The 27,056-nt window shown below is 41.6% G+C and overlaps 1 protein-coding gene and 1 long non-coding RNA gene across 2 annotated transcripts; both read left to right on the forward strand.

The window, feature by feature from the left end:
- Nucleotides 1-29: 29 nt before the first annotated feature.
- On the forward strand, nt 30-3,737 carry LOC128141478 (uncharacterized). Its single transcript, XR_008235067.1, has 3 exons — nt 30-1,127; nt 1,701-1,910; nt 2,456-3,737. It is a non-coding gene; the product is annotated as an uncharacterized LOC128141478 (long non-coding RNA).
- Nucleotides 3,738-5,358: 1,621 nt separating this feature from the next.
- On the forward strand, nt 5,359-26,905 carry MRPS31 (mitochondrial ribosomal protein S31). The gene is made up of 7 exons (XM_052786212.1): nt 5,359-5,527; nt 7,502-7,792; nt 8,482-8,640; nt 13,553-13,699; nt 16,798-16,871; nt 21,204-21,347; nt 26,556-26,905. The coding sequence occupies exons 1-7, from the start codon at nt 5,394-5,396 to the stop codon at nt 26,765-26,767; spliced, it is 1,161 nt and encodes a 386-aa protein (XP_052642172.1). The 5' UTR covers nt 5,359-5,393; the 3' UTR covers nt 26,768-26,905.
- The last annotated feature ends 151 nt before the right edge of the window (nt 26,906-27,056 follow it).

Consider the following 27,056-nt stretch of genomic DNA (forward strand, 5'->3'; position numbering starts at 1 on the left):
CCGGGTGGCCTGCGGTGCCCCCGGCGGCTGAGCGGCGGTTCCGGGCGGGCGGGGAAACGGCCGGCGGGGGTCCGGGCCGGGGCCGGGTTTTTGGGGTCCCCCGCCCCAAGCCTGCGGCCGGGCAGCGGCGGCGGAGCCCCGGCCGAGGCGGCTGGCAGGCCCTGGCCGGCCCTCGCTGGGGTCGAACAGCGCTTCCCCCCCCCCAAAAAAACCCGCGAGCGGTGGGCTTACTGGGCAGGATCGGACTGAGTTTGTGGGTTAGCACGGCAGCATCTTTTTGTTTTGGTTGGGCGGGTGGGGTTTTTTTGTTTTTAAAAAAGGATTTATTTAGGAATTCAGTACCCTGAAGTAACGGCAGCTTGTGCGGAGAGGGGAACCACGGGGAGCACCTGTCCACCCAGCAGCCGTGGCTGACCGAGGGGCCTTTTGCCTCCCGCTCCTTTGCAGTATTTGACAAATTGTTTAAATGCCATTCTTTTTTTGTACCATGTGACTGAATAACAGTTACGTAAAACAAAAATGACTATTCCCCTTTTCCCAAAATATAAAATTAAGTTTAACATACGTGTCAGAGGACTAAGCAGTACCAGTCTGGAGCTATCTTACACTTAAAATATAAAGATACAGCGGTCTACAGTCTTCTGTCTAAACTTACAAAGATATACCTGGCATCTTGGATGCTGACCAAAATCAAAAGGATTTTCTTCTGCCTCTTTAGTTGGATTGAATAGCTAAATAATTGTGGAGACACAAATAAAAAAGGTGTTCCTGTTCTGACAGCTGCTAAAACGTCTAGCTTTGCTGTTGCGTGAACGACAGTGACCCGTAGCACATTAAACTGGACGTGGACAGACATTCATAAGCCATTTGCTGCAGATCAGCAAGAGACTTCTCCTAAGCTGAGGCGTCACTTTTGTGCTCCTAGGTTCTCGGGAATATGAAATGGCATACAGTGGCTTGAACCACTGTGATGAGCGCTAATACCACTTTCCTCAGCTGAAACTGCACAAAACGTTTTTGGTTTTGTTTTTTTTTTGATTAGCAGTTAACTGAAGTGCTTGAAATAAGGCCTATCAGAAGCAGTAGGCCAGCTGAAAGCAGTAGGACACTGTACAGCCTGTGGAAAGGTGAGCAGTAGCTATAACATGTATCAGTGATCAGTAATACTCCAGATACTCTGCCAGACCAGGCAGTGTTTCTGGGAAGCGCCGTACACCTGCAATCCCTGCCGAGATGCGTGGATTGAGACCTGCAGACCTACATATTTCAGCTTAGATCCATGGTATTTTCCCCCAATTAAAACTGATGGCTCCTACTTTCAAAGCCCAAAGCAAGGAAAAAGCAGCACAAATACCAGAAAGTTAAATGTACATTTTTTTCCGTCACTTTTGATTAATTGTAGGGTTCAGCTATGAATTTTCCATACGGTTATTTTCTTGAAACATTCCTTTTAAGTGATTTGGGGCTATTCTTCAAAATAGGGCAATTGTTAAGGAAAAGCAGGCTAGGTTACAAATGCTTTTAGAAACAATACATCGAACTGTAAATGACATTATTGCTTTAATGTAGAAATAATTGCAGAGTCTGTGGTAACCAGTTAGTGATTGTGAGTTAGTTGTGCATCTCAAATGACCTGAAATACTTAGACATTACTATTTAGTTGCAAAGAATTTTGACCTGTGTGCTGACTTCTTTTTTAGCAGGACTGCAGCGCTGTTGGAAGATCCAGCTGGTGAAAAACATCTAACCCCTAATGCGGTGAAGCTTGCGACTAATACTCCCTTAAACCACGTGCTGCCTGCTGAAACATCAGGCCTTGAGTATTTCAGGCTGCTGCTTCATAACCACATTCTCGGGCAGACCACCAGGCCTGATCTGCTTGTTTGGACCCTGTACAAAAGATGGAGATGGTGAGAGTGCTTGAAATGTTGCCCGGGAGATTTTATAGCTGCGAATGCAGCACTACAGTGAGCGTATTGCCACCACATGGCAATTTCTGCTACCTGCACCCGTGTCTACGAAGCCAAACTACTTTTTGCTCCTCCACCGTGCTGGTGTGGGACAGAAATGCGACACGTGTGCAGAGAGCTTGGCCTGCAAGTGCTTTGCAGGAACGTGGAAGTGCTTTCTGAGACTGAGGGGGTCTGGCTTGGGTGTGGGTGATTGGCTTTGGGACATGATGGCCCACCGTGTGTCAGGAGGGGCACAACCCCTCTTGAGCAGAGTGTTTCAGCACTAGAGGGATGGGTAACTGCTGGGAGCTGAAAAGCTGGTAGGGGGATGTCATGGGAACTTGTCTGACACAGGAGTGGGAGGGGTTTCCTTGCAATGTGCATTCCTTTCCATCCTGCGGGATACCAGCAGTCCAAGCCTGTCTCCTGGGCCCGCCATCTCCAGACAACCACAAGCAAACCATTTGCTCCCTGAAAGCCAATTTGCCTTTCCTAATTCTTAGGGAAATCCTCATTGCCCGGGAGGATGAACGTCAGTTCTTTGCAAATATCATCCCAGAATAGCAGCCAGAGCTGCAGAAACAAGACCATCAGAACTCGCCCAGCACCTTGCAGTGGATGTTGTCCAGACTGGAGAGGTGGATCAAGCAGTACCGTACCACACGGGGATTGTACATGGAGGAAAAGTAAGATGGCTTCTGCATGTAAGGCCTTACACAGGTGATAGTGATTTGTGTACTGAGGTACTACTGTCAACTGCAAGTGAGAGGACAGTGAGTAGGTTGCACTCAATGAAGTGAAGGTTTGCGGTACAGCTTTGAACTACATGTTTCAGAAGGATGTTTGGCCCTGACCTAATGCAAAATAGACCCCCCAAGTCAGAGGTGAGGAGCCTCAGCACTAGACATTTCGGTCTGCTGCTCTGTTTGAGTTGCACCAAATTAATTACTAGCATAGATGGTCCCACCACCTTTGGAATTCCAGAACTTCCTGGACTGTGGCATCTTTCTAGTAAACGTGGAGATTGAAGACCTTACTACAAATCTATCTGGAAGCACAGGGATGAGGGATAGTGCAAGTCTGAGGGGAAAAAAAAGCCCGTGTTCTCACTATAGGGATCATTCTGAGAGAGAGGAGGCTAGCTGCAGCCACCATTTTATCACTTGGTATTTGCTCACTGTGACTCTAAAACAATGGAGAACATGCAGGTAAATGGTGCAGCTGGGCAGTGCAGGATGCACTGCTGCGTGAAAATGCAGCTGAAGACCACCAAAATAATTTGGAGCAGATTGGATAACACAAATATTACTGTGACTACTGATTCCAACAGGAGTGAAAATGTCAGAGGTGTTCAGCTGTGTTCAAGGATTGTGTTGATATGGTCTGATTTACAGCAGAAATAGGTCTTTGGAGGAATGTGCCTTTGCAGTGTAAGAATTGTACTTCCAGCTTCTGTTTTCTATACTTTGACTGCACAATAAATCGTTTTTTTCTTAGGTGGCTTAATATTCTTGATAACTACCAGTTGCTATGGAGTTACGTGAGCCTTTTCTGCCTGTTTATTAGTCAGCTGCGAATACTTACCCTTAAAATCTTGTGCAAAAACAGCAACCCAAAAGACCAACATGCAGAGATGAAAATGGTATGTTTCTTGGACATTTTTGTAAGACTTCTATCCATTTTTTTAATGACTAATGGTTCAGGCATGCAATGGAGTTCTGGAGAGTTAGTTACTGAATACCAACCAAACTCTGGGAACTCTTTTGGTACCTTGCCTCAGCCAGGGCAACGTGATACTACCAGGCAGCAGCTCACAGGGAAGGAGGGTTGTGATGCAAAAGAGTGGAATTTTAGGAGTAAAAGTCATTTGCTAGTGAAGTTACCTAGATTGAAAGATCTGTGTGTGGGAAATATGGGGCATTTGTGTATCAAAGGTAAAAAAGTCACTTGGAAATTGGCTATTGCATACAATAGGAAAAAAGAAACCCTTGTAGGACAAAAAGCACACGGACGAGTGAGTATTGCCAAAAGTCAGACAGTTTGAGGAAACTGGCCAACAGCAGCACTTCCCAGTTCATTGGATTTTTGTTTTCAGTTTGGTTTCAGACTGATTTGAGCCGGACCCAGTATTTTCCTTCCACTTCTGGTACATCTGAAGTTCCTGTGATCTCTTCCAGCTGGATCAGGGTTCTCGTTAGTATTTGTGCTCACAGCAGGAAGCCATTTTCCACAGCAACAGCTAAAGGCCTCAAGGCAGATCCGCTGTATGTGTCTGTCCCCAGGCTGGACACCTGAAAACCATCACGGGCATATCCTGGAGCAGAGGCTGGGAAACCACCAGATTTCATCTCCTCGGTATTTGTAAGCCCAGTTATTCTTTAGTTGTGGACAGATTTTGTCCAGAAAAAGAAAGTTGTCTTCCCTTGCTGGCCTGTGCTTCCTACATGGTACCTCTGAGCTGCGGTTGATATCTGCTAGCTGGCTGGAAGGGAAGCACAGGCAAAAAAGCGCGGCAGCCGTGCCGGACGCAGAGGGGGGCTCCACTCTCCTCCTCGGGGACCTGCGCTCCCTCTGCAAACAGTGAGAAGCGAGGCAGCGAACAGGAGCTGGGTGCCGAAACACCCCTGTGGAACCAGCCATGCACTGAAAGCACGGTACAGGCTGCAACCCATGGCCCAGTGGTTTATATTTAATGCTTTCAGTACCGCGAGCTTTAAAGAAAGGTGAGAGGCGCTTGAATTGGCTGGCTATAAAGGAAGTTACTTTTACGTTTCTGAAAGCAACTTATGCTCTGAAATACAAGCTCATCTGCCCTTTGGAAGGGTAACTTTGCTATTCAGATACCCTGATAACACAGTTCTGGGTGCTGCTGGATGTTTCATGTTGTCCTCGTCTGTACTGCAGACAAGAGTCTAAGCAAAGACACTTCTGGGAACTCAAATCTGTTGAATCTCTTAAATATCCAGAAATAGGTACTTAATGCTTAGGAAGCTGGCATGGGTGAGCCATCATCCCAGAGGAGCAGGACTGCTATCCCTAACGCAGAGCTGATTCAGTGAGTATTCAGTGATGGAAATAACGAGAACCATCTGACTAGATGCGTGAACTTAACAAACCCAGGTGTTTTTGTTTCCTCCACCAAACCCTTAGAGGCAAGTGCTTTGTGGCCCCAGCGGAGGCCCTTGTGGGTACCAGGTTTTCCCCAACCGCCAGCTGCTTTGCGAGGGCCATTCCAAGACTTGGTTGACGTGCCTGCAACTCCTGGCGCCGAGTGAAAACCCGTCGGGAAACGGCTTGGCTGGAATCGGGGCGGTTTTTGAGGGAGGACCGGGCGGAACGCTGGTGCGCGGCTCCTGTTCCCAGCCGGCAGCGCCGGGACAGGAACGGACCGCGCCGGGACACGGACCGCGCCGGGACACGGAGCGCCGCGCCGCGGGCACCATGTGGAGCCGCGTCCGTGGCTGGGGCGGCGCGGCCGGGGGCTGCCGTCGCCTCGCCGGGGGGCTCCTCGCCGGGCCGGCGAGCGGCTGGGAGGCAGCGGCGGGGGTAGCGCGGCTGGAGGGGAGGACTCGCAGGTACCGTCGCCCCCCCCCCCCCCCCCCGAGGTCCTTCCCCTGGGGGAGAGGGTGGCCGGCGGCGGCGGGGGCTTTGCCGGGCGGTGAGCGGAGGGCGGCCCGCGGCCCTCTGAGGGGACGGGGTTTGCCCAGAGCCCCGGGGAAGGCCGCTGCTGCTGCTGCTGGCCGCAGGCCGGGCCGGCCCGCCGCGGCCTGTGCCCCCGGAGCGGGTTGCCGCCGGCGGCCTTGGCGTTAAACGGGGGCGCCCGGGCCGGGGCGGCCCGGTGCCCGAGTCCGTCTGTCCCGCTGTGGAGCGGGACGGAGGACGGGCCGGTGAGGCCGGGGCGAAGCTTTGCCAGCAGCGGGACCTGCCCAGAGCCCGGGCGGAACGTGGCGCTGGGAAGTTTGGGGGGGTTTAGTAAAGATTTTGACTGCTTTTCATGAAAAGTCAGTTGTGCGTTTATGGTTTGTTTTTTTTTTTATTTCGAACCTCCTCGGGATTGTTGAACAAGCTCCGATGCTCTGATAGCCCTATGTGCAAAGCAGCTTGGGTTTTTTTTGTAGCTCTGCTTGCTTTGTAAGGCTAGGCTTCCGAGCAGAAGACAGACCTGACGGTGGGTGAAATACCGTAATGCAAACTGCAGCGTACTGCTGGCTTTAAATGTTTAGGGCTTGCAGCCCTGCTGTGTTTTTCTGGCGCTGCAAGCAAAGACCTCTGAATGGATAAATAGTTCTAAGGAGCATGCGGCCTGAATTAATGAAAAACGTGTCTTTGAAGAAGATCTGTGGAGAACAGCTCAGTGTAAAACAGCGGGACTCCTACCGTCTTCTCAATGTTGTGGTTCTGAAGTGTTCCTTAAATTTTCCTGTTGCTTCTCAACATTGAAATTTAGGGCTTAATGCTGACAATTTAGTGATGACATTTTACTAAGTGCAGAGTGACTGAAATGATAATGTGGTGCCTGCTGATGCTAGCAGATTTATCTTTTTTAGCCAAGGGGGGGGAGTGGGGGAGGTGTGTCAAAATTCCTTCAGATTTGTAGAAGTGTTTTAAGATCTATTGAAGTGTTTTATTTTGAATCAAAATAAATACTTAATTGTAAGGTTTTTTCTTTATTTTAGTAACTTGAAGGTGATTTTTAAACAAGAAAAGTAGTTGTGAATTTAAAGTTTTAAACATTTCATTTTAGAATGTTAAAGATAACAGTTCTTTGAGTTTTGTGGTGGTTTTTCCAGAGAATGCAGTTGTGTCTGTGTTGTAGCAATATCCTGAGCTGCTCCCTGCTGTCCCTGGCTTCATATCCTTGCCTCCACTGTGCCAGTTTTAGCTTCTTTGCAGTGATGTGGTAAACTAGGTAGAGGAGCTGTTCCAGAGGGAAAAATAACCAAAATAACTTTTTTTTATTTGTTACTGGGTTATCTTGGAGCAGGATCCGTTTTCCTATATGGCTGCAGAAATGCTTGGCTGCTATATTGCAGGGCATAGGGTAGGAGAACGGGATCGGTAGTAGTGCTACAAGTGTGAAACAATGTGAAGCTAAATGAGTGTGTACAGTCTTTTTTCAGGTGGCTAGGAGTGATCTCTTGGTTGCCTCATTTTAAGAGTTTCAGTGAGTTTTCTGTAGTACTAATGACTTTAAGTATCTGGTACCAGTAGATTCAAACTCTCCGTCTGCCACCTAATGCAGAGATACTTTAAAAGTTTTAAGTTCATAGATAGAACACAGTTTATTTGTAGAGGAAATAAAGTTGTTTACTTGATTTTTGTGATGAAGAAACCATAAATAATCAAGAGTTTTAAATAGTGCCCTAGGGCTTCTCAAAAGTCAAAAGGTACATGGTTGACATGTACTTAACATACTCAGTTTGCACTCAGTTAGGTCTGGACAGTTGTAACTGATGAGGTTTTTTTGTAGGCTTACAAAATTCAGCCTTGGACCCTTTTTGTAACTTCTGTTTTTTATTTATGTTTTTTAAACTGTGTGTGTCATCTAGCAAAACGCAGAAACTCTTCAGCACAAGCAGCGTGCTTTCTACTGAGAAAGATGAATCTACTGCTTCCAAAGACAGCACCACTGAAGTGGCAGCAAAGAGGCAGGAGGGTACAGCAGAAACACCAAAGCAGAAGTTGTTAGACATTATTGGTAATATGAAAGTAGAAGTGAGCTACAGGAAGAAACTCCAACAGTTGAAAACACGCGAGACCAAAAAGCAAGCCACAAACAAGCTGGAAGGCCCAGACGGTGAAGGTACTGTGCTTCAGAGAACTACAGAAGAGATCCAGAGGTAAGGTATAACAAACTTTTCTCAGCCTGTTTTCTCCTTTTTTAAAATTGTTTTTTTCATTATCTAGGACAAAGTAAAGCATCAAATGCCATTTCCAAGTATGGAAAAGAATCTTGTAAGGGAATGTGCTGTACAGATGTAGATTGCAGTAAATCACAGGGGAGAATCTGGACAAAAGGTGTATGCTTTCTACAATATGCTACCTTTTTCTGCACTGAGACTTTTGAAAGGTAGCACTAGCATCTGCCTGTGGAAAGTTATTTTAATGGGAGGGGGGAAATACTGTTCAGATAAAATAAAACTGAGGAAGAAGGAAAAACATGTTTTAAGAATGGCATCGTGGTTGTCAAGTCTTGCAAGTGGCTCCCCTCCACAATGTGTTATATCATGCTTATAACCCCGCAGCCCTATGCTACCTGTGGTCTTCAAGCTTCACGTCCGATGGGCTGTGCAGTGGTGTAGGGCTGTCATTTTCCCAGCTTTGAGAACAAGAGCTTGTCAGTGTCATTTGGCAGTTGATGATTAGTGCAACATAGGGCAAACCTGGCTGTCCCCCAGGCCACCCCCATTTGGGGTAACATGTAACTAACTTTTGGGTTAAGACCTAAAATGACAGTACAGAAATGACAGTTTAAATATATTAAGGCTTTTATTTTTTTGTGTTTCCATATCTGTTGTGTCTCTTACAGAGGCAGGCCTTTAAATCCAGAACTGGTCGAGGCTGCTTCTGCAGTTGCATCTTCCCTACCACTCAACAAGAAACAGACAGAATCAGAACTACTTGCACAACTAAGAAGACACGAAGAAACCACAGATAAACAGAAAAAAGGGGGAGCTATTAACATACGGTCTGTTTATTGAATGTTATTCTTAATAATGTTCGAAATCCTGATTTTGCAATGTCATCTTGAAGGTGACTGGGTTCTGTATTGGAAAGATGGCTCTAAAAGTTACATTTGGACAGGCTATCCTTGGAATTAATGAATATTGGGAACATCATTGGTCTAGTTATACCAAACACCCTAAATTTTGCCATCCTCGTTCTACAATGGTTTTGCAGAAATGGAATTGTTTTCCTGCCCAGGATCATTACTTGCTTGGACAGGCTAGCAAAATAACAGGTTTGTGGGTTGTTTTTTTTTTTGTTTGTTTGTTTTTTTTTTCCCTTAAGCTTCCGAAATTCTCACACAATGGATGGATTTGTAGAAGTTTCAGACGTTCTGTCTGGACTGGTGAATTTTCATGGCAGCTCTGCAGAACTGAATGAGAGCAACTCTATTTATAGCCCCACCCTTCGTTTCAAAACTTTCCAGTCAATCCAAGAAACTCATCTCTTGGCTTAGCTCTGTTTCCAGTGTGGCTTTCAAACAAATGAGAAACATTTGTTTGGAAACTGAAACAGTTGTGCATACTGCTCTTTTGGATGATGGCTAAAGACAGATTTTTCTTCTTTTTTTTTTAGCTGGTATTCAGATAACTACTCAGAAAATAAGGCATTAAATCCAGGTGAAATGCTGAAATAAACAGAAAATTTGATCTTCAGCAAAACAGGAATGTGAAACCTTTATTTATGGCTGTTTGCCATGTGAACTGCAAGCTGCTTATCTTAGTTTTAATTTATTCTGTGAAAATGAATTTGTCCCAAACCAGGATCTGAGTTTGACCCATGTATTGTTATTTGTAGGTTGCTCTAGGGATCAGTAAAGGATCTGCTTTGTATGTTTATCAATGTACTGGAAACAGAGCAGCCAACAAGCTAATGGCTAATGATGTTTGCGATTGATGTCTGCCTTTTAAGTGAGTGAAAACTAAGGAAGAATGTGACAGATGCTTGCAAATAAGTTATGAAGTTAGGCAGTTGTGAAGAGACTGGGATATGCAATGCTTGATGAATAACTTTGTTAAACAAAACACGTGTTCTTCAAAGGTTGTGAAGGGAAAAGGGAGAGACTGTGCAAGTTTCCCTTTTAGCCTGTATTCGTGATTCTCTACCAAGAGTGCTAATGGTGGTTGTGGAGAGCAGAATGAAATTCTGTCTAAACGTGTGAAGTCTGTGCTATTTCAGGAGGAAGTGTGGCTTTAGGTAGTACATGCAAGCATCTCCAAAGGCTGTGTGTGTGTGCTCTGTTTTCGTAATGTCCTTTCAGCCTGAATATAAGGGATCTCAAGAACTTGACAGAAGCTTATCTCTCCACAGGCTCTTGTAGCCAAAATGATTAGCTTTAAATGTTAAAGGTCTGGCTGTTTTCTGTAAAATTGATGTGGTTCTGCTTCTTAGTTTGTTTGTTTTTTTGTGTGCAGTATTACCAAAAACTTAAGGGACACTTCCAAATGTAAGGAGAATAAATAAGGACTATTTTGTATAAAGCATATGTTCATTAAACTATTAATTACCAGTGAGGTTGTTCCATCTCTGTCACTGGGTTTTTCAGAAGAGCAGAGTACACAAACATCTTGATAATGGCATCGGCTGTAGGTGGCCAGCTTAAATGTAATTAGAACCTACTTCAGTACCTGATAAGATGTTGGAGGACCGTACTGATACTGACTGAGCTAATGCGTGCAGTGGCTAACCTCATATGCACCTGCATCTATTCCTTAAGGCATATGTACTCCTCTCTAAAAGTGGTTGGTCTGCCTACTGGCATTGAGGGCTCGCTGTCCTCACCACCCATTGCACTTTCTCTGAAGCACTTACCCAGCTGTAGCTGCTGTGGGAGAAAAAAGGTGTCTAAGGAAGTTGTAGTCTAAGCAAAAAGGCTTTTTTCTCTTGAAAGAGAGTTTAAATTTTTCAGAAATCTATAGCTGCAGGGACTTCAGCTTTTATAGCGCCTCTATATAGTTGATTGATGGGTTAAGATGTACTATTACGATATTTTATAACATGCTTGTGGATGAATCATTATGGGTAGAAAAATGCATTTTCCTCAACTGAAACCAGCCTTTTTGGTTGGTGAGGAATGTCATGGCTGGCTTGCTCTGCTTTGAGTTGGCAAGCTCTACACCCTGAGGCAGCTCTCTGAACTAGCTTGCTTCCACCTGGGAATATATGTTAATTTTTTTAATTATATGCTGGAAAGTTCCATTTTCTTCCTTAATAGTTAGGTAAGAGTTTGAAACTCTATCAATGGATGAGTTTTCTAGAAAGATCAGCAACTCCTGCTGATTTTCATGACTGAAAACTTGGTTAATAGTAACCTTTCACAGTTAGACCCTGAGATGAATTTGGTACTTTCAGCTTCCTGATCAGTGTTAAAACTGTTGATTTTTAGAAAGTCCAGCAGAAGGCACTAAAATGCTTTTAATATATTAGAAAGCAATTACTTTTATTCATATGTGATTATTTTGTGTTGATTTTTATTTGACAGCAAGAGAATACGGGCAATTTAACTTTTCATTTTTTTCCATAAAGGTTTTGCATTCCATATACTGACACATTTTAAAACCCAATATATGGTCCTCTGTTATTTAAAACTATTTAAAAATGAGATACCTCCACAAGCAGTAGAGCCGTGTAATGCTTAGCTGCAGAAACCTGGGATACTGCTGTTGAGTTTTATGAGGGTATGAAATAAATAGTACGTTGTCCGGATCTTTTGGTTTGTACTAATTTTTTTTCCCAGGATTGCGGCATGGCCTCCAGAGGTCACTGTTGGATGCAGTTGTCTCATCGCCTTGTTTTGTAGACAGCGTGAGGACAGTGTGTTCGCTAGGAGGGGAAAATATTAATGATACAGGAATTTATTTTTCTCAGTGTGCGATGAAGTTTCACTCAGTGGAAATTACAACAGCACTATACCAAAATAAAATCTGCAGCACTGCAAGTTGAAATTCCAGCTCCTGTTTTGGGCGAAGAAGAAGAAAAGTAATTCAGAGCTTAGGCTAACATATATCCAAAGCTCCTTGGGGCTCCATTTTTAGTATTATAATTATTGGTTGGTAATCAGGAAGGAGAGAGAATCTGTGGTTGTTATAAAAGCTCTACCTCTTCCCTTCTCTGGAAGGCAGGAGTATCTAGGAACTTAGGTTTTTAACCTCGAGTTGGGGCATGAGGTAATACTTTGTAGTATCTAACCACTGTAGGTGCACTGGGGTTGGAGTATGACTTGGTAATCTGATGGTTTTCGTTACAAAAGGCATTAAAAACATCTTTCATCTAGTTTTATTTTTAGTTAATACAGGGGCACTTTTAATGATGGAGTGATGAATGTTGCTGCCAGAAATGTTCATATACCAATGATGGGGTGACGTTAGGACTTCCCAGTGAGAAATACAATACCATTGACTGCATGTTCTGATAGCTTGGTAGTGTAGTCTATCCAGACCTACTGTGCAAAACCACAAATAAATCAAGGTCAGCTGTGAGGAGAGCTTCTCTGAGCAAGCCTGATCCCCTTGAAGCAGAAGAACACTCCAGCCTTTTAGGTCGCAGCTGAGTCAAACAGTTGGGCTGGGCTGTGCGTGGCTGACCTTAGGAATTACGTCCCCTGGACCCCCAGAAGCGTGGCAAGCCTCTGGCCCAACACCAGCTCACTAATGCCAGTAGGCACTTCATAGAGTAATTTCTAGTGTGAGATATGCAACTAATCTGAGATTAATTTCATTTTAATCTTAAAGGAAAAAACATTCCAAACTTGTTTTCAGATGCCTGCCTTTCAGAGTAGGTGCTTGAAGAGCTATGGTATTCTTGTTCTGCCATTTGAAACCAAATCTAAGACCGAAGAGAAATCCTACTGTGTTGCTGTGGCAATTAGCTTTTACTATTTTCCAGAAGTATTTCTTTCTTGTCAGTAAAATCTCTTTTGACTTAAACTGCCAAAAACATAGTTTGAATTTCATTCAGATTTCCATAAAATGGATATGCAGTATTTTTGGCTTGGCCTATTTTTATTTTTTTGAGACCATATTTATGTCTTAAAAATTGAGCACTGCAATTTTGGATGACTGCGTGTTACTGGAAGCGGTCGGGTGGAGAGGGTAGCTGTGAGGAAGAATTACCAACTTGGTCTTTACCAACCAGCAGACTTACCGGTTAAGGGGTCTAATCAGTGGAAGCAGAAAGATGGTGTGTTTTGCCCATTGCGTTCAGAATGAGCTGCGTATGGCGCTGGAAGAGATCGGAGGGTTTGCTCTTCACGTATGATTTTGACTACAGAATTACAGAGGAAGATGTGGTCTGTTAATGCTGTAATATGATTATGCAATGCAACAGATTGCAGTGGATCAGGAAAGGTGACCTACTTATTAGGGTGGCATGATTGACCCATGTCAGCTCATGTGTGAAGGCAAGCTTCCTTTTGGTCTGCAGCAGCACAGCTCTGTCCCTGGGCAGTGTTGGTTCCTGTCCAAAAACCTGGTGATTTTTACGTCCCTTTTTCAGCGTATTCCTTGTATCCAGAGAAATTCCTTATTTACTCAAGGAAAACATACCTAGCACACACTGTGAATATTGGTGTGCAGATACATGAAGTTTTTCTTTTAGTTAGAAACTAAATAATTTCAAAGAAAGCATTCGCCGTAGGTTTAGTAGGCTAAAATAGCACTTTTAATCTATATAGAATGTAACAACTGAGGTGGTTTAAAAAGTAAGAGTTGAATGTTTGATGACTTAAAAATGGGTGTATTCTGTGAGGAATGTATAATTCTGTCTCATGGAGGCTTACGAAACCAATTGAGAGTAGGGTTTCTGGTTGATTCATATGACAAACTTCCTTACTTTGTTGATTTGTTGAGTTTTTACATTCATGTTTTTAATTTCAGCAACGTCATTTCAGAAATGGCAGTTAAAAGGCAGTCCCCAGCTCAGAGAGGTGTGAGGATATCCAATCGCATTTTCTTGGATTTGGATGAGGATGGTCAAAAACTCAAGCCTGGAAGATTGTCACCTCAATCTTTTGACTCCAGAAGGTATTTTTATTGTGTTTCCTTCCAATAGAAGAAGTGTGCAATCAATTACTAATGGATAATATTTTAGATTTAGTTGTACATATTCGTGTTACCGTGATACTTCAGAGCTTAAAGAAATTACTTCAGTATTTTTCAAGAAAAGTACAGTTAGCATTGAAATAAACTTCTGTGAGAACACACTAGTTAGTGTTAACCAGCTAATCAAATAACGTGCACTTTTTTAATATTAAATTTTAGGTAATTAAAAATAGTTGGTGCTGAAATGTAATTGTGTTTGTTTTAACTAGTTTTATTTTCGTTTATGCATAATACAATTTTATATCACTTTCTTAACTTTTTGGGAGATGGAGGCTTTGAAGGCTTACTTTCATCTAATGGAAAACTTTGATAAATGTTCTACGTTTAGAAAAGTTTCATCCATTCTGTTGGGGTCTTAAAGAGATTTTAAAGTTGTTTTTTTATTTTTACCACCTTGTTGCAACTGATAAGTCATTCTGTAATTGATTTCTCTATTGTCTGTGACATTATAATTGTTTATGAAATGAACTTTATAATTTACGTGATGATTTCAGGGTACTCCTTAAATTTATCCTGCTGCTGGTTTATGTGGCCAGTCTATTTCTTAATGAGTTAAGGAGTGCTCTTAAATTTTTGTTTTACTCCTGTAAGCTATGCTTGCTTGCCTGCAGTCTTTCGATTTTCCCATGGCAGCTCATCATTGCATTCCTTCTCAGTATATTCTTTCTCTAGTAGTTCTGGTTTTAGTAAGATTAATTTCTCTAATCATTAATTTATTCTGCAAATTAATCCCTTTTTCTTGGGGTTAGGGGCTGGAAGTTGAGGGAGTCATTTGTGTTTAGATAGATAATGCTGAAGGCAGAATTTGGATAACTAAGAAAAAAAAAGGCACAAATTTATGGGTGAGTAGATGTACAATATTCTGCCCTCATTGGCCGAGACATCTATTTCAGTATGTCGTAGACAGAGAATTGTGTCTTCCCATAAGGAACAAATTGGGACACACGTATATGTATTGCATGATCTACATGGCTCAAAAACCTCAGAGAAGTGGCTTATAGCCAGTCATTAGAAGAACTTAACCTGCTTGCTGAAATGTTTCTGAGTAACTTCCTTGTTCTTGAACTACCGAACTGCTACGATGTGTTAGGGAAGTATCTCTTGGGCCTCTTCAATGTTTTAAGGCCAGCAGGCAGTGTTTTCTTTTCCTGATGCAAAGCTTGTAGAAAGTGCAAGAGCGGCTTCTTGTAATGGAAGTTGAAGGGGAGAATTGGAACAAGGTTCTTGACCAAGCCCTCCCGACTTAGATGCTTCAGTCCTGGGGTTTCCATTCAGCTATAAGCTGCCGGTTTGAGGAGCAAGGGAACTGACTTCATTATCAGCTGCTGAATAGCTCTATAGATGTTTTTAATCTGGGGATAAATATCAGAGTTGGTAGTCACATGAAAGTAATTTTGTTATTACAGTATGATTCTTAACTGACCATGAGACATACTTTTTTTAAGGTGTTGGATTAAAAGTTTTTTGAAGTTTGAAAGAATAGAAATAATACGATCTAGAAGTATAAACTGAAAACCTGAGCTATTACGTTCTCATACAGTGTATATTATTTTATATCTTTGCTAAACTTTTCATTTATTAACATACTGCAAAGTAAAGTGAATTTCACTTATGTTTGAGAACATTTATTAAATTTATGATACCTGAGAAGTGGTCTCGCCCTCTTTGTGTGATGAAACTGTACTTGGTATATAACTTCAGGTACAGTACCTTAAAATAGTTTTTAAAATCCCTGTAATGAGCAAACTGTCTCCAGTTTCAGTCCTAAGTTTTCTCCTGCATCCCTGAAAACCAAACAGGTGTACTTATCTACTGATAATATGAAAAGAATGGGTTAGGAAGAATATCTAAGTTTAAATCGAGTTAGTAGATTTCTATGAAATGAGTGATGTTGCCTTATAGTAATTTGAACTAGTCATCTTAAAATAAAAGTCCTTCCAAGTCATGCTTGTATCTTTGGCCAATGTTATTTGGAGTTGCACACAGATAGGAAAATATAATCCTAAATCAACATTCTTTTAAGGCTTTGTAATTAGATTGCTCTGTGCTGAAAGAGATGCAGGGTAGTTATATCAGTAAAATATAATATGACAAGAGCAGGTTTGCAGAAGTAGTTGTGGCCATCAGAAATCTGCAGTAAATGCAGAGAGGTGAAATTTTAAGGTCAGGAAGGGCAAGTATTGCCAGGGTAACAGTGAATATGGAGTAATATAAAGTAGGAACTATTAGAATTTCAGTGGAAACCTGGAAGATTGTATGATTAAGAGAATAATTTGTTCTAAAGTTCAGTGTGTTCTGCAGTAAGGGCATTGGCTTTTCTTTGTTTCCATTTTTAAGAAAATTTATTTTGAGTACTTGTTGGACCCTTGGATTTTTAAAATTTTTTTAGTATAGGCTTATGCTAAACATAAATATGATTAAAAATAGATGGTCAGAGTGAAATATTTTTATATTCAGAAGAGAGAGCATCAGGGTGATGCTATTTAAGATATATTATACTTTTGAGTGTTTGCCATATGGCAGAGAAGGTGGCTGTGTAATCTTTCAAAAAGGCTATTTATGTCATAAAGCAGGAATTGTTTGATTTAGCTGTTGCCTTTTCTCTTCCTGAATTGTGCAATATTTTTTACAGGGGAAAAAACCCAAATCACCAGATTTGCTTTTTAGTTGCAACTTTGTAAAATTGCTTGAGTACTGTGGTTTGATACTGTTTAGCTTTGTTCGGATTCCTAAATATTTCAGTAAAAAATGACTGCAAATATAATGTTTGATTTATGCTCATTCTCTCACACGGAAATGTTTTGGGAAGCTGTTACAGATGAATAAAAAAAGTCATAAACGCTTTCTCTGGTTAAAAGCCTGAGGATTTAGTAAGAGTCACTATCTCTTTTTTTTTTTTTTTTCTTTTTCTCCAGAGATCTGTTAGTTCATGAGAATATTTTGTGCTTTTAAATTTGTTATCTGGCAAGGTTGTGAAGTGTTGTGAAATGCTAAATATCGTTTTTATTTTTTGTTTATAGAAGTCTCAAAGTAGGAGGGAGGCTTAATATATTCACTAAGGCTTCTCCAGAAACAGAAAATGCACTGCAAACAGGTTGGTGGAAATTCAATAATGAAAAACCCAGTGAAGCCAAGTTCTGAATTTTTAGAATATCAAGAGATTCACTGTTCTGAAGGAGACTTATGACCTGTTAACTTCCTGCTTTCAGACCTAAAAAAAAAAATACTTTAATGTAAGTCTGATTTTTAGTAAGCAAAACTTGAATGCAGTGTAAGAGATTAATGTTTTCTGTACTAATCAGGACATTCTGTTACTGAACTTGAAGGGTAAAACTGGCTTTTTGTCACTAAGGCCAGTCTTTCTTCTGTGAGTGTAAGACCAGCCTGGGGAACGGGTATGTGGGCTCCAGTAGCTTATGTGGTCAAGCTGCAAACTTGCTGCATTCATTTTATGGCAAAGGAACACAAGGCTGTGATCCCAGGGAAACCAGCATGCTCTGCAGGTGGCTAAGCATAAGCAGGGTAGGAAAAAAACCAAGACCATGCATTTGATTGCTTTGTGGCCTTCTCTTGTTTGGTGTTGTATATGTAGCTTGAAAGATCCTGTAAATGGCTGACAAACAACGCCTTGCTTTACCTACTGTAAAGCTCTTCCTATATGTTTAGAATCACAGAATGGTTGGGGTTGGAAGTGACCTTTAAAGATCATCTCATTCCAGCCCCCCTGCCATGGGCAGGGACACCTTTCACTAGACCAGGTGGCTCAGAGCCCCATCCAACCTGGCCTTGAATGCTGCCAGGGATGGGGCAGCCACAGCCTCTCTGGGCAGCCTGTGCCAGTGCCTCACCACCCTCACTGTGAAGAATTTCTTCTTAATATCTAATCTAAAGCTACCCTCTTTCAGTTTAAAACCATTACTCTTTGTCCTATTGCAACAGGCCCTGCTAAAAAGTCTGTGCTCATCTTTCTTATAAGCCCCCTGTAAGTAATGAAAGGCTGCAGTAAGGTCTCCCTGGAGCCTTCTCTTCTCCAGGCTCAACAACCCCAATTTTCTCAGCCTGTCTTTGTAGGAGAGGTGTTCCAGCCCTCTGATCGTTTTCGAGTCCCCCCTCTGGACCCGCTCCAACAGGTACATGTCTGTCCCGTGCTGAGGACCCCAGACCTGGACGCAGGACCGCAGGTGGGCTCTCCCCCGATGGGAGCAGAGGGGCAGAATCCCCTCCCTCGACCTGCTGCCCACGCTGCTTGGGATGCAGCCCAGGACACGGTCGGCTTGCTGGGCTGCAAGCGCACGTTGCCGGCTCGCGCCCGGCTTTTCATCCCCCGGTACCCCCAAGTCCTTCTCGGCAGGGCTGCTCTCAATCCCTTCATCCCCCAGCCTGTATTGATACTGGGGGCTGCCCCGACCCAGCGACAGGACCCTGCACTTGGCCTTGTTGAATCTCATGGACCCACTTCTTGAGCTTGTCTGGGTCCCTCTAAATGGCATCCCGTCCCTCAGGCATGTCAACCGGACCATTGAGCTTGGTGTCATCTACAAATTTGTTGAGGGTGCACTTGATCCCACTGTCTGTGTCACTGATGAAGATACTAAACAGTACTGGTCCCAGTACGGACCCCTGAGGGACACCACTCGTCGCTGATCTCCATCCAGACATTGAGCTGTTGAACAGTACTCTCTGGATGTGACCAGCCAGCCAGTTCCTTATTCACCAAATATACATGCTAAGACTCACGTAAGGTAAAAACAAAAACCAATGGCAAAACAGGTATGACCCACCTTCGTATTCACTGAATGGCACAGCTCTGCAGGAACAGTCGTAATGCCACATAAGAGGGGGATAGCTTTCACGCATGAAGACTTAGCTTTACTGCAGGCTGAGTTTTGGCTAAGAGTGTGTGAATATGGGCAAGTCGTGTAAAGAACTCCCTCCCTCCCTTTTCCTTCTGAACAATGAAACTGTGCCTTGTTAGCACTGGTCTTTAATACGCTGATTTCCCTAAGCTATTCTGAGGCCCTTTGGAAAAAAGATTTTATTCCAGTGTGGTGACTTAGAACTATATATAAAGCCAGCAGCTGCAGAAGAAATAGTATTCCTCTCTGATATCTTAGAAAATGATACATATTTGTTTCCATTTCAAGAGTAGGACTGTTAGTTTTTGCCAGATTCTAGCTGAGTAGTTTTCTCCTTTTTTAACACTTGAAACTGCAGGGAGAAATTAATTTGTTTACTTAATGTCTTTAGTGAAATGTCAGTAGTATTTGCATATTTTCAAGCAGCTGTGAGCTTTCTGAATGCAGCCACCTCTGTGGTGGACTATGAAAGTTGCTTATTAGAATGGAATTCAATTTGCTGTTTAAGACTGCTAATTTCCTTAAAATTGCTCCATTTTACATATAAAAACATAATGAATGATGCAGCGTTTGTTTTTAGTTATCTTGACAAATATGATCAGGTAACTGGCATTTGAGCTGAATCAAATTTACTCATGTAAAATAGTGAGAATTGAACCTTTCTTTTTTGCATGCACACAGTACAGACGCAATGGCACATAGTAGTCACCCGAGATAAAAAGTTGAGATATGCTTTTTTTTTTAACACAAAATTGGAATGTGCACAAACTGTGTAAGAGAGCAAGTGGATTTTATTGGATTTGTAAGTAGATATTAAGAAGTAAGCTTCTTTCAGCTTTTTATGTGGTGTTTCCTTGTTTGATTACAGGTAGCCTTGAGGAAATCTACAATATATTCTAAGCCAGGAAGCTTATTACTTGGCTTATTGGCTAAGCCTGATGACAAAAAATTTTTTTGTGTTAATCTCGGGAAATACCAGCGTGGTGATACTTGATACCTTGATTCATTTGCTTTCACTTTCTTGGCTCATATTCGTGGAGATTATGAGTTAAAATATTGTTTATACAGGACAGAAAAGCAAGTTCTGTGTTACGTATTGAATATTTATTTTGAAAACCTGAATGTTAACTGTAAAGTAAATTAGCATCCTGAAAAAATTATTCATAACTGTTAATATAAAATATCAGTAGCTGTTAACATAAAATACCAGTATTATTTTCTGTTTCACAGAGGTGAAAATACAATGTTTGTCACCTTTACTGCAAGCTTGAAATAATGAGTTTCTGTTCTCTTGTATTAGAAGATTTATTAGTAGCGCATTATTAGAAGGTATTCTTTAAGATGTGGACAGTATTTTCATTCTGGTACGGTTTCTCATGTTGTCTTTTATCTGTATTTTATTCCTGCCTCCAGCCCTCAAATCGAAGTAGGCAGCTAGGGAATAATAGTTCTGGAAATTTCCCTGCTAAGTAAGAAATAATTTGAAAAAGTATTTTCTGATTTAACACAAAAAATGAAAACACTTTTCAGTACATAAAAATACTGTTTTCCCTCTCATCTTGTTTTTTTCTTAAAGGAGGGGGGAGATTTTTTTTTTTAAATCCAGTTGAATTTTAAGCCACTGAGCCAAAGATGAAATTACATCTTAGTTTCAAATACTTACACTTATGAGTAGTAAAATAATAGCTGATTGGCCAGGATCCACTTCAAATGGATCATTTGAATTCCCATCAAGATCTGTGTTCCAAGGAGCTTAGGGTGAATTGATAACAGAGGGAGACAAGAAAACAAAGGGAGCACGACCTGGGCCAGCTCATGAGACAGCAGCCCAAGGCACTCCCAGCGGTTCCTCCCTGTCCTGTGGTAACAGCTTGTTCCCTTCACTTCAGCGATGCGGTTCAGTCTGGGCTCATGACCAGTTCTCCTGGGTGGAGGGGCAGGAACTCCTTAAGAGTAGCTCTGCTGCCATGTGAGTACACTTTGATTAAAAAAATAAAAGTGATAATTACATGCATTCGGGAAGATGCATCCCTAAAGGCACTGTTTGACTTTGGGAGAAGAATAGGAAATCAGGATTTTTCAAGCCCAAGAGACAAAAACTGGGACACTTATGAGTGTTGAGGAAGGAATTGCCATCAATTGTAGATTGAGTTGTCTCCCTGAAGGAGAGTATAGTTGTGAAGTACCTGAAAACTCCTGTAGTAGGCAAGATTCCTTTAGCAGAGTGAGTGCATCAGTGAAGTTCCGAGTTTGTCATATGTACAATCTGTGAAAGACAAAAAGGAAAAAAAGATTGTGGAAAAATGAAATACCTGCTCTGTGCGAAAGGCTTAAAAATAAATTGTCCCCTAGGAGTTCAGAATACGTTTTCACCAGACATTTGAGAATTTAGTGGACTTCCATTTTGACAGAGATTTCTCATTTGAGAAAGGTGATGCTGGCATCTAAGGTAGAAAAATTTGCACAGCTGAAAGTATTAGTTTCTGTAAAGGTTAATGTTAAAGGACGTTGGTTTAGCTAGTGAGAAGTCTTTGGCATGCTGACAGATCTCTACAAAATTTCTTTTTTAGTATCTTCACCAACAATTTGGGATCTGGAATTTGCGAAGGAGATTGCAGCAATAACTGCACAACCTCCCCGAAACGGTTTTGAGGAGATGATCCAGTGGACAAAAGAAGGAATACTGTGGGAGTTCCCAATTGACAATGAAGCTGGTACGTGACTGTTAACATTTATTATCTGTCTATATTTATCTTTTTTGAGAATTAGAGCATGTTATGACCTTTGACTGTTTTAACACAGTGTTTCAGCTATGAGTCATGCATTTGATAGTAAACAAATACAACTTTCCAACTGTCCCAAATCAGAGATGCTTCAGATGAACTCATTCTGGCACTCTTCAGGTGAAGTCCTGCAGGTGGTTTGGCTGATCTGAGGACTGGCTGCTGCCCAAAAGGGGAGAACTCCCTCCCTCCCTCCCTCTCTCTCTCAGCCCTGATGCTTTCAACACCAAAAGGCCATTCAAGTCTATTACATAATACCTTTTACTATGCAACTTCTTTAAAGAAGCTTCTAGCAGAGGATGGGGAATCTTAAAACTGCTGTGTGTGTGTTATAACGCTGATTCTGTTCTTTGCTGTGGCTCTCAGACGAAGTGGCTAGCCAGATCCCAGTCAGCTATCTGCCAGTTCCATATCTGCGCCGGCCGAGTGTTAAACAGTTGTTTGCTCCCTTTGTTCTATTTGTTTCATAAGAATAAACAGTCACAATATCCACTCACTCTGGGCATCTATCTTAACTAGACATCTTTGTGCATGCTATTTACTTTTATTACCTTTAAAAAAAAAAAAAAAAGAAAACCTCTGTGTGAAGTTAAGCCAGCAGAGAGAGAACGAATGTTAAGGAAGGGAAGAACAACTACACAAAGCAAGTGTATGCTTTAGGAAAGGGGACTTCATAACTTCAGGGAGAGGTTGGCTGTGGGTTGGGTTTTTTTGTTTGTTTGTTTTTTTTAAAACTTTTAAAGACATCAAACAGAACTACTTTAGAATGATTCAGTCACTGAAAGCAAAACAGGTTAGTATCTGAAGCTGGGAGTCTTTGAAAATCTGTCCTATACTGTGTTGCAAATTGCATAATGTGGTTCATTGTTTCTTAATGTTTATTCTCATCCTATTTTGGCAGTTTCTTCACAGAATTTAATCACTGCTCCCAGAATTGATCTGTTCCATCATGTAGAAATCTGAGTATACTCTAGTCATGTTTTTGCAAGCTTAAAACCACTGTGGCCAATGGTTTTTCTGTTGTTGTAACGTGGCTGGAACCCTGCTGTCTGGGGCCGTAAGTGGACCAGGCGTCTTTAGCGGCCAATGGTTTTTCTGTTGCAGCAATGCGGCCGGAACCGTGCTGTCTGGGATGGGGTGGTGAACGGACAAAGAGTCTTTACATATACTTGAACAAGAATCTTTATTGATTTGTCCACAAAGACTAGTCATGTGGAAAATTCCAGTGGAGCGTTGCAAAATCTATCACCTCTCAGGTTGAAATAATCAAGTCAGTAAATTCCATCCTATCAAACTGCCAGCCACAGACTGTTAATCAGATCAGGTATTTCAAAGCACAGTTAAAAGCTTGAGAACCTCACTCCAATTATATCAACATACTGTAATTTCAGTGGCTCTGCAAAAGAAAGATGCCCCTTCCTGCTGTTAATTTTGCAGTTTTGTAACAGTCATCTCCCTCGATAGGAGGACATTACCTCAGCTTGTTCTGTATCAAGAAATGCATGATTTTTCTTTTATGCCACAAGCACGTGGCTTTAAAAACATAAGTGTAATTAAATTTTCTATCAAGGAAGCACATATACTCAACTTTTAGCATTATGAAAGCCTTTAAAGCTTTGAATGAAATGTAAAAAAGAAAGAAGACAGCTTATAACTGTTTTTCTTGCCTCCAGAGCATCTCCGGTGTTCTTGTTAGGGTGCTTTACCCAACGCACTGTGCTGTGCTTTGAGGCATCAGGGCAAGGTCATGATTTTAAAAACTTCTCTGGCCTTGGTGCGAACACCTGAAGAAGTGGCTAGGCGTACTGGCTTGCTGCAGTGACCAGTAGCAGTCTTTCCCTGCCCTGCTGCTGCCCTGTTGTCTGCTCCTGCCTGCACGTCCTTTCCCTTATCTGATGCGGTTGAAGTCACTGTTAGGCAGAAAACTACCTTTTTTTCTCTCCATCTCTCTGACCTCTGATTAATTTTTACCAGATTAGCAAACCATTAGTATAGCTTGCATAACATTGTTCTCACTCCTCCTCCTTTCTGCTTGCCTCTTCTGCTTCTAGTAGCTTTAGTTCTGCTCTGTGACTTGCTATGGCAAAAAGTTGGGAAAAATGTTGATTTCTGCCCCTTTTAAAATTATTTCTGTGCATTTGTGCCTTGATGACTCAGATCCTGAGTGCCTTCATTAAAAAGGACAGTGCAGATTATTGGTGCTGCTTTGCTTTAGCACCTCATTCCGAGGAGCAAATGCTTCTGGTGGGCCAGAGATTGTTATGGCAGAAGTGATAGGCTTAATGGAAGTCTTGGGAAATTAATGCCTCAGTTGCCCCTGATGGCTTCTGTAGGCAAAAGTTCACCAAGTCCTGTTCTGGCTGGTTTGCTGAGATGCTGTTCCAGCAGAGAAGCATTGGATCAGTTTGCCAAGAGAGGTGGCAGATGTTACACAAGCATTTTAGGGAGGCATGCTTTACTAATTCTGGGTCTATTCTAGTGATCTACTGTCAGAGCATGATTTATCTCATTCTAAAAATCCTAGAATCATAGAATTGTTTGTGTTGGAAGGGACCTTTAAAGATCATCTAGTCCAAAGCCCCTGCCATGGGCAGGGACATCTTTCACTAGATCAGGATACTTGGTCATCTTCATAGCATGTCAGCAACACTCCCTATAAGGATGGACATCTGCATTTGAGATGTCATCTTTAAGGCAAGGTTGGTCATGTCTTGGAAGGGTTAGTGTTTTAGCTGGAGAAATTCCCCAGACTTTCTGTTTTGTAGTACGTAGGGAATTGGAAATAGGATATTGAGAGTGGGTGACTTCTTGCTTTGAGGTTGTTAAAGTAAATCCTCTGCTTTAGACTCCCTCAGTGCATGTTCTTTCAAATTAGGTTTCTGAGGACTGTGCAAGAGAGGCTGAGGGACAGGCTTGTTCTTCCCATGCAGCAGGAGTTATGGCTTGCTGGGGGTGGAGGGAGTCATGCGAACATATCTCATCTAATCAGTTCCCACCAGAGGTCTCAGCCTCTGATGCTTTGGGCAATTGTGGTCTCTTTTTGTGATGCACACCTTACTTTTTTGAGGACTGAAATATGTGGTCTAACCGAAATGTTTGGACTTGCCACTTCATCCCCAAACCACGTATCATGTCTTTGACAAATGGGATATCAAAGTACCTGATGTAATATTTCCTTCTGACCTGCATTTTTGTGACACTATAAATGGTTTAATTTCTTTTGGGTAAGAGATGAAAATTGGTGAAACTATTAATTAGACATAATCTCTCCTGATACCCTGGGTCTGTCCCCAAAAGGAGAGCATCCAGAAGGCCAATTTTTACTGTCAGCGTTACTCAGACTCTTTCAGTAGTGGGTTTGTTGGTTTAGTTCTCTTGGATTTTTGTGACCAGCGAAAGCATGGAACTCTGGAAAGAATGTTAGCTTGTGAAAGCAACCAGCAGCATCCAGGTGCAGTGAGATTCCACCTTCCCTTGGTGGGGGAAAGTCAGTGTGGGTGGCATGGTAAAAGGGTCATCTCTGTGCTTCTGTAAGTGGACATAGGTTTCCAAGCACAGCAGAAATACACCTTTTGAAGCTGACATACCTTTTTTTTTTTTTTTTTTTCCCCCTTTTAACATAAAGGAAAAAGAAGAGAGCTTCTGAAGAAGGAAACATGCTTTCCTTTTCAAGGACAAGGGAGATAAATGCGGCATGTAGCTGGTATTGATACACTCGCATATTTCTGGGAGAAATCTGTGGGAAAACAGAGGTATTTCCCAGCTCCTTCAGATATTGCAGTACCTAAAGTTTAAAACAGGAAAGAAAGAATGCAAACTTAACAAATACAAGCTGAGAGACTTCTCCATCCCAGAGATGTGAATCATTTCTTCTGAAACTGTAGAACACAGGAGGAAGCCTAGGACTGACATGGCTTAATTACCTCAATTTCAATACTCCTGATTTAATGTTGTCAAATAATATATCATATCCTAAGTAGTATAGAAAAACATGTACACTTAACGTCTATGGTGTAGACTTTCCATTTTTGTCATCTGGAAATGTTCATATGCAATATTTTTTTCTAATAACAGATTTTTACTTAAAGGTGCAAATGTCATTTACAAATCTATAGCAAATTGGGATCAAATAAAAATTTTCCTGTATCCCTAACTGAAGAAAAATCTTTCAGTTGCAAATCCCAGTTTTTAATCTCAGAATTGGGAACCGTGAAAGCAGCCTTTTCTCTGTTATGTAGGAATTTGTGTTCTAAGTCTTTGCCTTGTGTATGCTAGCATCATAGTATGAACAACAGCAAAGGAAATCCACAGGACAGAGAACAAAAATTTACCATAGGATTTGAGCTGTGCTTGATTAGAGATCTACAATAATCCCTTGTCCTGTGTTCCTCTGGATGCTTTTGAATGCGCCATCTTTTGCGCTGGTTATGACTTAGAAGTAGCAGCTGGTGAGATACACAAAATTTTTACATTGGCATACACTCACAGATTCAGAAAGTGTTAGAAATCTGTGTCCATTTGATAGCAATAGGGTGTTAAAACCATGACTTGGAATGAACATGCAACTGTGTGTGAGCTGTTCAGTATTAGGTACTTTATGAGGGTGCATCATTTGTTCAAGACTAGCTTGTATTCTTTAATCCTCTGCAGAATTTAGGCAATCAGTGTTTTCTTATAGAATTTATTAAGAAAGTGTCCCCAGTCTAAAAGGTGGTACCCATGATGAATCAAAATTTTCATGTGTTGAACAAACAGGTTTTTAGCAAGAAGATTGATTTTTTTTTTTTTTTTTCTTAAAATTATTCCCACCACTCCCAGCCTGGCACCAGCTTTCAGTGACATTACCAGCTAGAAAGTTGATTTGAATATTAGATATTCTTATAAATGAGAGCACAAAATGGAAGTAATATGGTATGATGATATATGCTGACATTTTTTGTGTGGAGGGAGAAATTAATGTCTTGAAATTCTGCAGTTTCTTCCACTTCTGTGTGGCTGGCTTAACTGTGCAAAAGAATTAAAAGGCGCAGAACCATTAATTTTACTAATTTAAGATTATTTGCAAACTATACCTTTTTACTTTGTTACATTTGCTGTTATGCTATGATAACTTTGTCATTTTTTTGTCCTATCTGTTAGGGATGGAGGATGATGCTGAATTTCATGAACATATCTTTCTAGAGAAACACCTCGAAGACTTTCCCAAGCAAGGACCTATTCGCCACTTCATGGAACTAGTCATCTGCGGGCTTTCAAAAAACCCATACCTCAGTGTTAAACAGAAGATTGAACATATTGAGTGGTTTCAGAAGTATTTTGAGGAAAAGAAGGAATTTCTTCAAGAGATTTGAGACTTGGGAAAGTGCTTAACCTTGAAATGAAGAATCATTAAGTCAAAATTGATGATTTCTTATAATGGAAATACTGTCAGTGCATAGTAATCATGTGACCTGAAAGTTGTATTTTAAATAATAAACTGAAAGGCTGTACCTCAGGTGTGTATGTCCATGTATATGTAAGATATTTTTTGACAACAAAAGAAGGAACTGCAAAGTACAGCTTTTGTAGAATATGCATTTAAAATTTAGTTTATCAAAATTGTTGTCTTTTGAATTTGAAACTAATCTTTTGACTATACAA

Source organism: Harpia harpyja, chromosome 4 (genome assembly GCF_026419915.1).
Source record: "Harpia harpyja isolate bHarHar1 chromosome 4, bHarHar1 primary haplotype, whole genome shotgun sequence".
Classification (NCBI taxonomy): Eukaryota; Metazoa; Chordata; class Aves; order Accipitriformes; family Accipitridae; genus Harpia; species Harpia harpyja.

Bases quoted from the DNA above. Each gene is read 5' to 3' on its own strand.
- MRPS31 (XM_052786212.1), top strand. From the start codon at position 5,394: ATGTGGAGCCGCGTCCGTGGCTGGGGCGGCGCGGCCGGGGGCTGCCGT. The intron at 7,793-8,481 runs GTAAGGTATAAC...TGTCTCTTACAG, and splicing joins ACTACAGAAGAGATCCAGAG to AGGCAGGCCTTTAAATCCAG. The intron at 13,700-16,797 runs GTATTTTTATTG...TTTTGTTTATAG, and splicing joins CAATCTTTTGACTCCAGAAG to AAGTCTCAAAGTAGGAGGGA.